We start from the raw sequence: 16,901 nt of genomic DNA on the forward strand, positions 1-16,901 counted from the left end.
CTGCTTGTTGTCTAAACTGACAACATGACTGTGCCACGGTATGCTTAAGGGAAAGGTTTTCACTGTACATATGAGAGAAAGAATAGCCAGAGGCATCGCAGAAGACAGGGAGGGAGGGAGGGAGGGAGGGAGGGAGGGAGGGGGGAGAAGACGAGGGGAGAGGAGACTGGACACGGCCAGCAGACTGGGCATGGCCAGGGCCGTCTGTGAGGGGGGAGACTAGCAAGGGGCAGAGGGTAGGTGGAGCACAGTGAGGGAAGCAGGAGCAGAGGGCGAGAGCATAGTAAGGATATGAGGGTTATGAGGAGGGTACGTAACTGTGGAGGAGGTCTAGGATGTTAGCTAGCATCAACACTGTTACCAATGCATACTCTGACATGCTGACAGGCACCATAGCAGCTAGATGTCCCTTCTGCCAGAGTAAGGGGAATGACCCCTGTTGGTAGATGGAGACCAGTTTCACAGTTCCTGAGGAACGCCTGCTTTCTTCTAACCACTGGAAATCCTCCCGTAGTCCAGGCTGAGATCACTGGACTGCCTTTTGGAGTTCGAAGAAGTGGGAGTTTCCTTTGGACTTAACACTTATAATCTCCCAGTGAGCTTAAAACATGTTCTCCAGGGCTAGAAATGCAGCTCAGTGTACGCAGAGCTGTAGTCTACATTAGAGAATGTGCCATATCTGCCTTAGCATGAGAGGCCTCAGGTTTAATTCTCAGCATCACACAACAAACAACAGCTACAACTGGTTTGTAGTCAGTAAGTTACAAACTGTAAGCACTGTAAAACCTAGCTGCTGTATCTACTAATAATCATCCCCACAGGAAAACCCAAGCTCTACCTGCGAGGCACTTTACCTCTGCTATGACTACAGCAAATCCAGAACCAGGAAGAGAGCAAGTATCTGTGAACATCCAAGTCAGTAGAGCTTCTTGCCTTTCCTCAAAGCTGCCCAGTGCCAACTGCTTTCAACCAGTCACCTGCTTTTGTGTTTGGTTGTCACTTGGAACATGCAGCCTTTCCAGGCTTTCCTCCCACTTTGCTCTGCCTGAAGGCAGAAGACTTTAGGTAGTTTTGTCTGCTATTGCTCACCTACAAGTATCAAATGTAAATAGATTTCTTCTCATGTCAAAGCACATGGGTTAGAACCAGTAATCGTTGTCACTGGCCAAAATAAAATAAATAACAATTTAAAAAGAATGTCCAAAAATGATTTTAGCATTAATAAATAAAATATTAAAAAACATGTTGTAATATGCCATGCAAATTAAAATCAAACTTTAAACACGTATTTAGATCTTACAGCAAAGACTATGTTTTCATTTTATTTTATGTATTTGAGTACAGGGCTTTTAAACACACACACACACACACACACACACACACACACACAGCTCAATGTCAGTTTCTAGACATCGGAAACCATTAGTTTGAATATCTACTGTCCACTTGTATGTGGGCTAAGGAGTTTTCTTCTATTTTGTTTTCTAAGTTTTAAAGACAATCCACGTGTAATGACTATAGTTTTCATATACACATGCGTGGCCTCTCCAGCGCTCTCTCGGCAGAGGTCACTTGTCTAGTTCTCCAGAGCTAGTCTCCACAATGCTCACTTCCTACTGCCCACACTGCACACCCGCTCAACAATGCACAGTTTATCAGCTTCTTTTCTCAAATGTAGTGGGATGGAACTAACTATGACTGAACAAGAGGGTTGATGGGGGTGAGGAAGGAGTGTGGGGGGTGGTGGATGGGATGGCTCAACGGTTAGGAGCACTTACACGTCTGAAGTTCCTGAGTTCAATTCCTAACACCTACATGGCAGCTCACAACTGTCTGATGCCATCTTCTGGTATGTAGACAGAGCAATCATAGACATAAAATATATAGACAAATAAATCTTTAAATTAAAAAGTCTTAACAGTTCTACTCTAGTGATTATTCTCCAGAAAAAAAATAAGCTAAAAAGCAAAGAAGTTTACTCAAAATGTATAATTAATAATCAGTGCAGTCAACATTTGATGACACCAATTCCCATCCTTGAGGTAACTGTTTTTAAAGTTAATGAGACAGGATTTCTCTATGTAATAGAGCCCTGGTTGTCCCAGACTCACTTTGTAGACCAGGCTGGCCTCGATCTGCTTGCCCCGACCCCTTAAATCTCAAATGATGGGACTAAAGGTGTGCGCCACCACGCCTGCCTTAAAATCCTCATAACAAAGCTCACTGTCTTCTTTCCTACACCTTCCTCTGCCTTCTCCCAGGCACCTGTCACCTGCCATCGAGGCTCCTCTGCACTGCTCCCATGCATACAATGGCATTATTTCACTGGCATGCCTGAATGATTTAAGACTGTGCCAACATAAACCACTCTTACAGACTAAGGTTAAGTCCCCCCTTCCAGACACACTACAGACAGACAGCCCTTTCTCAATTACCCTATGAGGACTCAGTTAGATTTGAGAGCTTCTTGAGAACACCAACAGGACACATCTCTGGCACAAGGCTTCTTAGCTTTAAAGGACTTTTGTATGTAGTGTTCCACCCTTTAGAGTTATGTGAAGAGTTTGCTGTGATTACTATTCTCAGGCCAGAACACTATTCAAGGACACTGTTGTTAGGCATAGGCCATGAGGCTACCAAACAGAAGAGTTTGGACAAGAGACTCTTCACATTGGCTGTTCTTTTTATGATCAGTGCCTCTACTTAACAAAGTTCAGCTAGAGTCAAAATGTGTTTGTAAGTAAGTTCAGTATTTTCCTTGAGTATGTCAGCGTTATGTAATCTACTGTACTACAAAAAGTTCAGATCTAACTAAAGAATATTATTACATCTCAACTTATTTATAATTAATATAAAAACTTATGACGTAAAGATTATAGCCATTAAGCACATTTTAGCCAATTAAAAGTCCAGATAACAAAGACAGTTAGGACGCAAGAGATGAGCTGCAAAATACATGCATAGAAAAGGCAAGGTTTCATTTAAAACAGCATGCTTCAATTCAATTTGCAAGCAATCTGAGAGAGTAAAACTGACATATAAAACTTACTTACTTTGTAATTAAATATACATAGAGTTATTCTGTTTTGGTCAGAACAAGGTGACAGCAAGTAGCCAGAAATAAAAATTAATAAAAGAGAAAAATTTAAGAGGAAATGCTTTGCTACACTCATTATATGACTCTCTTCAGCAAGAAATAATGATTATTTGCAACCAAGTTGGCAAGACAGGAAACTGAGTTAAAATTTATCAATCTTTTAAGTGGCTTTTCTAAGCATAGTTTCTGGAGGAAATATATGTTTTGATTTCTTACGTTGTTATATTTATTTTTACTACTCACCTTAATTGTTCAGATCTCACAGATCACAGATTATCTTTTTTTAAAGCATTTAACTCACTAGTTCAAATCACCACAGTATTTCCTCTGTTAAGAGGAAAGTCAGAGTAGAAATGCCGAAAAGCCAAATAAGAGATGGAGGCAGGGCCGGCTCAGGCTCAGGGCAGCCTGCGGAGCTGAATCTTACCTTGGCTGTTTTTTTCCCGGGTTGACATTTTTGCTGGTTGAGACAAAAATGACAAATCTTACAATAAAAACCGAGCATTTTCTTAAATGACTAAAGTAATACATCTCTTTGATTATTATAAATTAATAAATTACACTGAATAAAACTAAGTCATATTCTTATGAATCAATGATAGTTAAACTGTTTTTTTTTAAAAAGCAAGTATTTTTAAAAAGAAATCTTAATTTACCTTGATTGACGATGACATCTTTATGTCTAAAAAAGAATACAAAGAATATATTTATTTTATATGGCTCATCATTAGAATCACCTGAAAGAATTTAAAATTTCTGATGCCTAACCTAAAACTTAGATAAATGTCTCCAAGTAAAATTCAGGAAATAGTATTTTTTCAGTTTCTCAGTAGTCTCAACTGCTAATATATACTATTTTATAAAACAGTAAATATCACACAAGATCATCAAAACACTGAGAGCACACACACACAAAAAGAATACTTAAATCTTACAAAATTGAGATACTGAAGAAAAATTAATAGAAGACAAAGCTTTTCTATGAAGTCTTAAAAAAATACATTGACAAAAAAATAAATCAACTGAAATAGATTAAAAATTCAAATCAGGGGGCTGGAGAGATAGCTCAGCAGTTAAAGAGGACTCACTGTTCTTCCAGAGGTCCTGAGTTCAATTCCCAGCACCCACATGGTGGCTCACAACCATCTGTAATGGGATATGATGCCCTGTTCTGTTGTGTCTGAAGACAGCTACTCATATAAATAAAAAGTAATATAAATAAAGAAAAAAAATCAAATCAGGCATGTTGTTATTCACAACAGGCATGTTGTTACACACGACAGTGTAGAAACACAATTATTGATTTTCATATACAATAAAGTATAACTTAACTTACTTGTCAGCATTTTTTATAACCTTTGATATTAGTTTTGATGTTGAAACCGTTTTCAATAATTTATTACGACTATCATCTGAATTTTCCCATGAGTTATGTGATTTTTCAGCTGTTGGTGGACGTTTTATGCTAGAAAAAACACATTAATTTCTTAGAGAAACATTCTGAGAAGCAATGACATGTAATTGACAATTTCAATAGGGAATGATGGAAGTGGTTAACAGTCTCTTAAAGCAAATCCAGGAGTGAGAAGGATTAGTTGAGAGGATCTGGCTGGATGAGTGGAGGAGGTCAGCAAGGCAGTCAAGTCAGGAAGTCTGCATTATGCTGTCATTCAAGAAATCCACTAGAAAAAACATTATCTGAAAAAAGAAATCTCTACAATCTGCTGTTAATAGAGGAAAATGTTTAAATCTGTATGTAACAGTTCTCATAGTTTGTAGCTATAAAAATATGAATTATAAACTACTGAAATATGAGACTGCACATTTCATTCTTTCTGCAATTGTGTTCATGAAGTTAATTTACACATGGTACAAATTTCTAAATACTGTGATGCTAAAACTAAAACTCTTGCTTACAGTTTTAAAGACTTTTATCCAGGATCAGAAATAAACAATATGTGATACAATAAAGTTACTGACATTATCAGTGAGGAATCCCTGGATTTATCACTGAAATGTTATGGTTTATAAATGACATTCTGGCTGCATTTGCCAACCACCGTGAAACTCATCCAGTCTTTGATACTCCTGCAATAGTGCATCCATAGAGCAATTTAGAAGGGCAAGCACATTTCCAGGAGACCTTAAGCTGAAAAGGAGACTCTGGGACAAAGAAGACACCAAATCAGTCAGAACCTTAAAGAGACTATGAACCTTCCCCGCACACAATAAAAGGTGAATAACATTAATAAGCTACATTCAAGAAGCTCCACAGGAGACCAGGCAGAAGAGCCACAAACCCTTAGACAGAAAAAGAATTTGCATGAGGCGCAGAGGCAAAGCGTTCTGTAAATGGTAAACATGCATTAGTTAAGTGAAGGACACTTTGGTTTTTCAAACCTCCATCATAGACTTGAATCAAAACATTAAAATAGCAAAAGAAAAATATATCCCAAGTCTTTTAGGAGTGAATGTCATTTACTGAAATTCTAACCAGTTCTGGAGGTGGCTTAATAGTTTTTCCAAATTCCTCAGCAGAACTATGATAATAAATTACCCAAGGAATGCTAAAGCTTGAGTCCATGTTTCTAAATAGGCCAATTTAATTAAACTGGTATCAGTACTGATACAAGATAGCTGTGGCAGTGAGCCCCAGCATGCGTGTCTAGAAGCCAGTTTAGGCTCCCACACGTTTGTTCTTCCCTTCTCGTCTTCTCACACTTTCAAACACTGATTATTGTGGAAACAGAGAAAAGCTCTCAAACAAGCCTGTAGCATAGAAAAGAGCAGGTAAAATGATTTCATTTCCACACTCAAGCAAGAACTTATCCTCCCTAAACCCAAAGCTGAACTGAGATGCAACCACAAGAGCAGCATGTTTAAAGGGGCCTTACATGTTGAGGTTGTAATGATGCCAAAATGTGGGGACAATAATTAATATGGCAATTTCTATCCATGGCTATTTATACACAACTACATAGAACCTTTAAAATAGTCTATAATTTTATTATAAAAATTTTGTTTAGGTTGTTTATACTTATTGTCCTTTTACCAAATTGTTTGTAACTTAGTTTCTTTGCCAATTGTAACTGAAAAGTTATGGTTTTAAACCTTTATTCCCTAAGGTCTTAAAACACAGATTATAGCAATAAAGAAATTTCCTCTTGGAATCCATGGATAGCCAACTCTTCCCAAATCAGAGAATCTAGGTATCTTTACAACCATTCCCTAGCTCTGTACTTGGGGATGGTTAAAACCTTTTGGTGGGAGCAGAACTCTTGCTCTCTGGCGTTTGTCTGCTTATTTGGAGAGGCTGTGAAGAGGGCTGGGGAGAAGGTGATGCTCGGATTTGTGGGCTCTGATCATTAGAATGAGATTCCTCTTTTTTTTCTCTCTGTCCTTGTGGCTTTTCTTTCTTTTTTTCTGTACCACTGTAAAATAAAGTATAACATGGAACAACACATATTTAAACAAACTTGAAAATCAAAATAATAAAGTGAGTATAATTCAAGACCCTAAATCATATAACTAATATAATTTATTTTTATTCAATAAGAAAAAGTCTTTAATAAAGAATTAATTTTTAAAACTCTAAGGTAATAATACATCCTATGAAGAATGACCTGTGGACAGAAGTAGCCTCTGATGAATTCTGTAATTTTGGCAGGGAATATAGAAGCTCTCTTAACTGACTTCAACATGTCCAAATCAGAGCATTAGCAGAACTTTGCATTACTTGTAGAAACAAACTGGCTGGTCACACACTACGTGCTCGTATTTAACCCAGACTGGTCCTGGTCCCTCTGCCCGTTAACTGAGGGTTGTCTCTGTCTGGAGAAGAGGAGGATGGGCTATGGTGCCGAGCATCAATTCAGGGTCTCACATATGTTAGCTAAGCACTCTCTTGATGAGCTATGCCCTGAGCCCCCATCAAAAGCTTTAATCATACTAAAAATGGATGGTTTATTTCAAATCTGTTAATGCTACATTATTTAATTATAAAAAGTAAGTATAGAAATATCATACATACACAAAAAAGAAAATTGTAATTTTGTAAAAACCAAGTTTAATGCTTTAGAATGACTATTAAAAAAGTTACTAAAAGGCTATGGGGGGGGGGGGCGCTGGAGGGATGGCTCAGCTGTTAAGAGTGTCTGCCGTTCTTCCACAGGAAGAGTTCAGTTCTGAGCATTCACATCAGGTGGTTTAAACCACCACTCCAGCTCTAGTGGAACTCAAAGACCCTCAACACAAATGGACATACTAACCACATATACACATAAATGAAAAATATTAAAAACTACTTTTAAAAAAAAGGTTATTAAATGAAGGTTAAACAATTTTTAAAGTCATTTTAATATATTGTTTTGGCAGAGTTTTACATTTCTTACTCTGCCTTTAAACTAAGAATTATGAGCCTATAGGTGTATTTTCTGTAAGAGAGCCAACAAATTTGACCAGAGATGCATCCTTTGAAAAGGAGAAGGCTTGTCCTGACAACTGACTAAATACTAATACATTTCAAGCTAAAATGTCTAATGTACCTATGTGTAATTTTTATTACCTTGCACTTGTACCTTTAATTGAATTCAATTCAATTGTACAGTTGCTGGGTGTGGTGGTAATGCCTTTAATTCTAGCACTCTGGAAGCATAGGTAGGCAGACCTCTGTTAGTTTGAGGCCAACCTGGTCTACAAAGCAAGTTCCAGGACAGCCAATACTGTTAAACAAAACCAAACCAAACCCTGACTTGGAAAAACCAGAAATAAAAACCAAACCCCCAGGCCATACAGTCTCAGCTGCATCATACACTCTGCAGTCGTGCAGAGGATGGACGCAAGACTTGTGTTCCAATATTAAAGAGAAGAAAACTGCAAATGCTCTATAGTTCTTACTCAAAGGGTATGTTCAAGAATATGTCACAAATATATACATAAAATAAACATGTGCAAACACACACACACACACAATTATGTAACTCCACTATCACCTTGTAAAAATTAAAAATGTAGTGACTCATTTTGACTTTAACATTTCTGGTATCTTTGCACCGGCCATTGACTGCTGATTCTCACATTCAGTTTTTTAAAAAGTGTGTGCTAACAAACACATTTCTCACTGGCAAAATATCAGATTAAACCTTGAAATTAGAAAACTGGTCCTGAAGACCGTAAGTGGTGAAGTGCTTACTGTGGTACGTGTGAGAATCTAAGTTTGGGGTCTCCAGCTCCCATGTAAAAGCCAAGCATGGTAGTGCCCACTGTAACCAGCACTGGAGGTGGATCTCAAGGGTTTGGTGGCCATCCAATTTAGGCAAAATTGCAAACTACAGGTTCAGTAAGAAGCCCTGTCTCAAAAGCTAAGGTGAGGCATGATAAACATCTAACATCAACCTATGACCTCCACATATGCAGATAAGTATGTGTATACATGTACATACGCATTCACATACCACACAGAAAGGTGGGAGGAAGGGAAGGTCTGAATTAGATGTTACTTCTTTTGTAACATCAGTCTTCAAACTATCCTTTATGCTTAAAAGAGATTTTCCTTCTGGGCTCCTTAAAAGCAAAATCTAGTGGTCCTGCACAAATGAAGGAACAAAACTTGGTGGTCCTAGATCATTCTTTACCATTGTGCTGATCACTACAATAAAACAGCACAGCAGCTATTTAAGAAAACCAGAGGGTTGGAGAGACGGCTCAGCAGTTAAGAGCCCTCACTACGCTTGCACGTATCTTTGGTTCCTACACTCACATGGTAGCTCACAATCACCAGTAACTCTACAGTTACAGGGGTTTCAAAATCCTTTTCTAGTGGGTACTGCATGATGTGCTCACCCAAAAGAAAAACATAATGATGAAATAAGAATTAACAACCTTGAAGAAAATAGTGTTATAAATTTCTACTATAAATGTTTTATTACAATGTTTTCTCCTGAAAAATAAACCAGAGACAGTTTAGCATTCTTTGAAAGGAAAGAACAATCTAGCGTCTGTAATGATATGAGGTTCTGGAGGCAATTTATAAAGCCCTGAAGACCTTGTTAACTCCTTACCATCCGTGTAGTCACCTGTCAGGTTACATGTCTGTAACCCCACAGTATGGACCATTCCATCACTGGCACTTTGCATCAGCACACATCAGCTACTTTTAAACTGTTTCTCCTCCCTCCCCTCACGTGTTATCAAACAACAATGACACACCCTGTTCTGTAAAGCTGGGAAGGTTCCATAACCTTTCCAAACTCCATGTGCCAACAACTAAAAACAAACAAACAAACAAAGGGTGGCAAATGTCATTTAAACACTATCATCAGAACAATAAAGTATATTGAATTAATTGATGAGCACATGGAACTCCAGTCTGTAATACACTGGATCGTTTGTAATGCAGCATCCTCCGGCCCGAACGCCCCAAGCATGCAGACAAATGCACATCACTACAGAATACCTTGATGCAAACCTCAGTTTTCTGATATTTGTTAATGAGAAGGTTGCTTTTAAATGTTATGTCTCAAATATGTCAATTGCTAAGGAAAATGTACTTATATATCAATAAATGTCATTAACTGTATCAATAAATTCTTGCTGAAAAACAAAGGCAAACATTAACAACAAAATTCTAGGACATGAAATGGCTCTCTCTCTTCAGTATGAAGCAAAAGCTTCTGAAATAAAAATTGATTTTTTAAAATTAATATAAGTAAGCACAGTGTCCTCAGGTTAGGTGTCTCATTCACAATTAAAAGAATCCAAGACATTCGCGCTGAACTCTCACAAGAGCTCTACTTGGAACTCCTTTCCCGAGTACCTAGATTACCGTGCGCAGTTATGCACAGTAGTGCCCTCACCCCATGACCATCAGGTACCTTTTAGCAGCTGAAGAAAGAGTTTCTTTTCTTGCTATCGATAGAGAGCTGGTGTGATTCTGTTTTCTGTTTATACCACTTCCATTGGTTATACAGGACATAGAAATTGCTTCTCGAAGGCTTGGTTGGCCTAAAATAGTTAAAAAAGAAATTGTAACAAATTTCAAAATATTCCTTAAATTAATCCCAGCACTAGTTAGGCAGAGACAGGCGGATTTCTGAGTTTGAGGCCAGCCTGGTCTACAGAGTGAGTTCCAGGACAGCCAGGGCTATACAGAGAAACCCTGTCTCAAAAACAAAACAAAACAAAACAAAACAAAACAAAACAAACAAACAAACAAAAAATCCTTAAGAAGCAGAGTTTTAAAAATTAAGTTTCTAGTGTTTAGAAATAGTGAGTAGTGTTCATCAAATAGCACTATTGTCCTGAGATTGAATACCATCCACAAAGACCAACAGAAAACTACATTGAGCTGCTGGGGTGCTAAGTTCACTCGCTCAGCTACACAGCTGCTTTAATATGGCAGCTCTGAAGCTTATGGTCCAACCATATACTTAAAGTATCAATAGCAAGAATATTCCTAATATTTTACATGTCAAACTTGTGCTATTCTATGTAAATGAAGTATACATAAAATAACTTTTACAGTAAAAGGCTTGGAATAAACGTCTAGTGAGTAGGCAGCTGTGGTCAGGAAGAGTCAATGCTACAGATTAAATAGGCCTATTTACTAAGAGCCAGGTTTATTTGAGGACTGGGAATAGAATACTGTTGGACTCAAGCATTTTCAGATAGACTTAAGCAAAACTGAACTGTTCAACTAAGACAAGCTCATGCTGGTTTTTTCTTTACAAACAATATAAAATTAAAGTTTTCCATGTATAGATTAAATCATTTAGTATTCCAGAATATTTCAAACCTGGTGGTTTAACTACATTTTTGACAGGTCTTGGGACTAACTAGTACTATAACTACCTAAGGAGCATCCTCAATACATCAGCCCAGATCCTACCACAGATGGGTAAGGCAGACAAGAGGGAAGGGGGGAAAGCAGCTGCATTTATTTGTCAGAACTTCTAGGGAAGGTACTTATATAAGAGTATCCCCCACCTCAAATTATAGTAACCTTTGCTATAAAACCCAGCACTAGTATGCCACACAGGTGACTTCTCGTATTGGTAACTTTTAAAATTATCATGGTGAAATACTTTTTGCAACTTAAAAATGTTCAATTTAGTAGCATTTACCATATTTGCAAATGCTGTGTTGGGCAAAATTTTAAACAATGCAAAGGTAAAGATGGTCTAAGGAAGGAGGAAGAACTCTGATGCTCAAAACCTCTTCCACTATTCTTCTCTTCCTTGTCAAGCTGCTGACAAGCTTTCTCAGTCTAATGACTTCATACTTCAGGAGGGCAGCAATACCCCTCCCACCAGATTCTGCCTTCTCTATCTGCAATTATTGTAGAGTAGTTCCCCTCTCCACTTGTCCCAAAGCAAGATATACCATCGGTCCCTTTCATTTGTAGCCACTATTTTTCAAAAGTAGAAACAACAAAGAAGGCATGGCACTCATGTACAGGAGCAGCTCCTGCTGCCTGGTCTGAGACAATAGTCACCAACACTTCTGGATCCTGAAGTCTCAGAGGTGCTGTCTGGATGAGGAGGAATCCTTCATCTTCTGAAACAAGTATCGCTGAGTTTAGTTTAGTGCTCTCATTAAAGAAATTCACAGCGTACAACCTAGCTAACATAACTTACCTATTATCAACCTATAACAACCCTCGCCATCTCCCATGTTATATGGTATACAAACTAAAAGACATGACATGTCTATGCCTTTACAACATCACATTTTATATCTTTGATTTATCAAGTTTCCTTGGTTTGAAAAAACCTGACTCTTACCTTTAGATGAATGTGGTTTTGACTTCTAGCACATTCTGTACTAATAGCTTGTCTTTTATAAATGGCACTGAGATGCACTATCAGATTACATTCTCTTGGTCAGTCCCGCCCCAAGAGCTCCTCATGGGTTTCCAGGTATCAGCTATGGGATGATTTGTCTTCCTAGCAGTTAAAATTGTCCCCGTGTTCTCTGGACTTTCCTCTGTGCTCTCAAGTGCAGGTAATTTTCTTTTGGCAAGGATTCAGTTGTACTGTGCATATATTATGAGCATATGCCATCAAAAGGAAAGAACTCTCTGATATAAGAAATTCAAATAACTGGCCACCTTAAAAAAAAAAAAAAAAAAAAAAAAAAAAAAAAAACTATGGGGAAGGAGGGAGGTCTCTGTGTGTTCAAGGCCAGCCTGGTGTAGAGAATTCCAGGATAGCCAGAACTGTTACAGAGAGAAACCCTGTCTTGACAAAACAAATTTTATTATATAGTTAGGAGTATTACGGTGGAGAAGCCTGTAAGTGAAGCCAGTGCTGTTACACAGAGGGGTTAAAGGAACCTACTATAATCACAAGGAACTCAAACAAGAAAGACGTTTGTATCCCCAACTTTTCAAAACACGAGACTCCTCTTTACAATTCACTAATTACCTTTACTTGGCACGGACTTTTTCACTGAGGCCACATGATCTTCAGAGATTGCAAGACGCCTCAAAACATCAGCCAACGCTGCCTTTAGCACAGTGATTTCATCTTCTTGTTGTTGAACTCGTGACTCAAGAGCTGAGAGGCGATCTTGAACGTCAGAGGTACTTGCAGCAGAAATACTATCATCTAAAAAAAGAAAGTATTGACTATTTTAAAACCAGACTGCTCAAGAAAGGAATTTCTTTCTGGTGAGAAAATTATACCAAGTTATTTTTATAAAACAAACAAACACTATGCCTTGTTTATAAGAACAACTTCTAGTAAGATGTTTCCCATGATTGAGTCCCTGTTCGGTGACACCACTTGAGTTTTCTAATGAAGTGTTCCCTATACACATCACACTGAAGGCGTAAGAATAGTTTTCAAGAGCACACTATCCAAGCTGTCCCTTTCAATGAATCATGATCTTGTATCTCTAGGAAAACAAGATGGCAACCCATCAGACTCACGTTCCACCCCAGACTGAAAGGCCCTTTCCCTTTCTTTACTATCACACTCTTCCACCACCAATAAAAAAACAGCACTGTCATGAACTTAAGGAAGGATCTTTTGCTGTTCTTCCTTTCTCCCACCAGTCTAATCTCTTTTTCACAAGAGTAATGGCTGGTGTGGTGGTACATCCCTGCCATCTCTGCACTCTAGAGAAGGCAGGACTGGCTCAAGCTCCAAGCAAGTCTAGGATGTAAAAGACATCAAAGGAACGTGGCAGACCAACAGGGTGCCACAGCCGGTAAGGATGCTGCTGACCAGAGACCTATCACCGAGGCCCACACAAGAGGAGGGAAAAACCAACTTCTACAAACTTCCTCTGGCCTCCACACATACACTGTTGCACATGTATACTTCTGCCACAATAGATAAATGTAAAAATAAAGATAAACAAAGCACTACCAACAATGGTAATAAAAATAAACCAAAACCAATAAAGAAAAACAAAAGATGGCATTTTTAAAAGCTCCTATCGAACATACTAAGTATACAACCACAAAGGCTGTTTAAGTAAGTTTTAACTATAACAACATTATTAAATGCTTTCAAAGCTATTTAAGTTTAGAGCCCACTGTAGGAGGAGCTAAGGTGGGAGGAGTAAGGAGAGGAAAAGGAGGAGTTGGGAGAGGAAGAAAAAAAAGGAAAAGGAGGAGCTAGAGAGGGCAGAGATGTAGGAGAATGGAGAACCACACAGGTATGGAGAGCACTCATGGGGAACAACTTAAAAACTTATAATTAGGTTAGCTAATTGGGATACAACTCTCTTTGTATGGGCATCTTGTTATTAATAATCATTACCAAACATATAAAGCCTTTGAATAATCTATAAGAATTAGAGTCTCATTCTCTTACTGGGCCCACATGGATGGTAGAATGGTCTGGGTAATGCCCCGCCTTGCGGAGACAGCACGGAAGACTGGGAGAGCCATCTCTCACACTGGTGTCTCGTAGGTGGCAGGGCTGGTGTTTCTGGCTGGCCAGTTCTAGCTGTAGTGCACGTGGCCTCAGGCTGAGAAACATGGTGGCTGGGCTAGGCAGAGCCGCTGCAGCTTAGATAGTTGGATGAACCAGAGGCCGTTTTAAATACTTACTACAACGGCCCACTATTTGCTGGGTCAATTAGAATAAAAATGTACAGCTATATACAAAGATCAAATGCTATTGGTTAATTCAATATAAAAGAAATGCTAGGACAAACACCGACTCAACAGACACATTTGGCCTACTCTTTGGATCAAGAGTACAATAAACTACGGAAGTCATACACACTAGGGCTGAGTGCCATTCTCCTCAAGCTGAAACAATACGAATGCATTTCCTTCAACAGCTAATTCTAAGTCTGAGTTAACACACTGACATAACCCCCTCAGCATTTTCAAGCCAACCCTATACAGTAGGCAATATTCACACTGAGACCATATGTACCAACTGAACTCCCAAGGGGCAGATGCTCTCCCTTTGCCTTTAGTAGGAGTTCAGTGAATCTTGAAGCAACAGTATTGAAAAGGCTGTGTTTTTGTCTTTAACTTGGAGTTCAAGTTCTGGTTCTATATTAATTAACTACATTATCTTAGATAAGTTATTGTAGTTCTTTGAACCTTAATTCCTTATCTTTTAAAGGAGGAAAGTACATAAAGTATATAAAGTACAAACAATGAAAAAAACTGAGGGCCTTGGCGCATCTGTTACACGAGAAAGCAGGTATGTCAAAATCTGAGGTGGTTTAACAAAGAACTGGTAAGGATAATCAGTTTCTCATCTTATAATTTTTATATATTTTTAAACATTTTTACTGACATATTAATTATATATAATGGGTTTCATTATGAATTAAATATACATAACAGGTTTCATATAGGTACAGAATGTATTTTGACCACATTTGTACCCCCATCATCCTCTTACACCCCCCCAGCCACTGTCAATCCTGTGTGTGTGTGTGTGTGTGTGTACATGCATGCGCAACCAACTGAGTTCCATTAGAGTAAGTCACAGAAATGTTTTTATATGTCTACTGGCACCATAAAATTGTATGTATGTATGTATGTATGTATGTACGTACGTATGTGTAATTTACACACATGCATGCACACACGCACACACAGACATGCATGTTTTTTTTTCTGTGTATGTGAATGTGAACATCTGTGTGGGTGCAGGTAGGCTCATGTATGCCTGCACATGTGCTTGCACATGTATAGGCCAGAGGTTGACATCAAATATCTTCCACTATCACTGTGCACCTTAATTTTATGTCTTGTTTCTCAAAAACTCGAAACTAGAGCTCGGCTGGCTTGGCATCCCGCAGCTTCTGCTTCTAGCACTGGGCTTATACAAGTGCACTGCTGTGCCTAGCTTTCAATGTGGATACTTGGGATCCAGATTCGGGTCCTCATTCTTATGCTATGGAGCCATCTTTGCAGCCCCAAGCATCTTTATATTCCCTTTCCTTTGTCACCTAGATAATAACTTCTGGCCTGCCCATGCTATCCTCAACTATTTGAGTCCAGTCACCATCTCTCCTCCTTACAGGGAAAACAGTAGCAGCAGCTCTTCTTTCCTGGGACTCTGACTGCAGGTCCTGTTAGTTCTGGCGCCTCACCCTTCTACCTTAAGAGGTTGAACCGCACGAGAAGGCTTTTTGAGTCTGTATAAAAACAACTAACAGCATTTTCATATGGTTCAGTTTATATTGAACACTACAGAAATGGCGTGTCAGCTTGCAGCAGTACATTAGGGGCACAGAATGGTTGACGTAATTGTTTCATCATTAAAAATAAAGATGCAGGGCTGAACAGGTAGCTTAGTGGTCAAGAGCATTTAATGCTCTTCCAAAGGTCCTGAGTTCAATTCCTAGCACCTTCATGGCAAGCTCACAGTTGTCTGATGATGCCCTTTGGTTTGCAGATGTAGACATGTAGACAAAATACCCATGTACATAAAATACATAAATAAATATATCTTCAGCCAGGCAGTAGTTCATGCCTTTAGTCCCAGCACTTGAGAGACAGAGGCATAGGGATCTCCGTGAGTTCAAGGCCAGCAAAGGTAGTTCTAGATCAGCCACAGCTACACAGAGAAACCTTGTCTAGAAAAATTAAAAACATAAAAAATTAAAATAAAAAATAAACAACAGAAAGCTGAAGAGATGGCTCAGTGGTTAAGGCACTGGCTGCTTTTCTGGAGGACCTGGGTTCGGTTCCCAGCACCTACATGGTATGGTAGACATGGTAGCTCACAGCATCTGTCCTCTTCTATCCTTCAAGAGGACCAGGCACACATGTGGTAGGTTCATAAACATGCATGGAGACAAAACACCCATACACATACAGTAAAAATTTTAAAACTTTAAAGAGATGAGACAGCTCCATTTGGTCAGGATATCTGATTCTCATGTCACTATACAGTGTCTCATGTGTAGTATTAGTTGGAGAACTGGAAAGGGAAATCAAACTGAAGAATTACCCATAAGGCAACAAGTTCCCACAAGCTCTCTACTGCACACCTATTACTGCAGGGAACCCAAATCCTCCAACTATATGTAAAACAAAACGCTCTCTCTGGCCAAAGCCTGAGAAGAATGAGTGCTGCAGGCCAGAGCGCGTTAGCCCACCCAGGCAGTTCTGGAGATGTACTGCACAGCAGCAGCCAGCAGTGCTGGGGTAGGAAGGGCTTGCCTACATGTTCTTTTCCTTTCACCAGTGCTTCATCTGGGTGTAGGAGGCAACAAAAGAAAAGAACTCAGCTTCCAAGCAAAAAAGCAGAGAAGGGGTCTTCAGAGCCCAAGAGTACCAGGACAACAGAGGACATTTGCAAGCCTGCACATGAAATCCTCC

The 16,901-nt window shown here is 39.0% G+C and overlaps 1 protein-coding gene across 1 annotated transcript in view; it reads right to left on the reverse strand.

Moving 5' to 3' along the window:
- Positions 1-16,901, reverse strand: part of Eml4 (EMAP like 4) — a 118,998-nt gene that overhangs the window by 48,032 nt on the left and 54,065 nt on the right. The window contains exons 2-7 of the mRNA XM_028765152.1: positions 12,520-12,702; positions 9,970-10,099; positions 6,355-6,528; positions 4,434-4,562; positions 3,754-3,779; positions 3,525-3,557 (exon numbers count right to left, since the gene is read on the reverse strand). Of these exons, the coding sequence (XP_028620985.1) occupies positions 3,525-3,557; positions 3,754-3,779; positions 4,434-4,562; positions 6,355-6,528; positions 9,970-10,099; positions 12,520-12,702 (675 nt within the window). The remainder of the gene's footprint in view (positions 1-3,524; positions 3,558-3,753; positions 3,780-4,433; positions 4,563-6,354; positions 6,529-9,969; positions 10,100-12,519; positions 12,703-16,901) is intronic.

This window comes from Grammomys surdaster, unplaced genomic scaffold (assembly GCF_004785775.1).
Source record: "Grammomys surdaster isolate TR1022 unplaced genomic scaffold, NIH_TR_1.0 149, whole genome shotgun sequence".
In the NCBI taxonomy this organism is placed as follows: Eukaryota; Metazoa; Chordata; class Mammalia; order Rodentia; family Muridae; genus Grammomys; species Grammomys surdaster.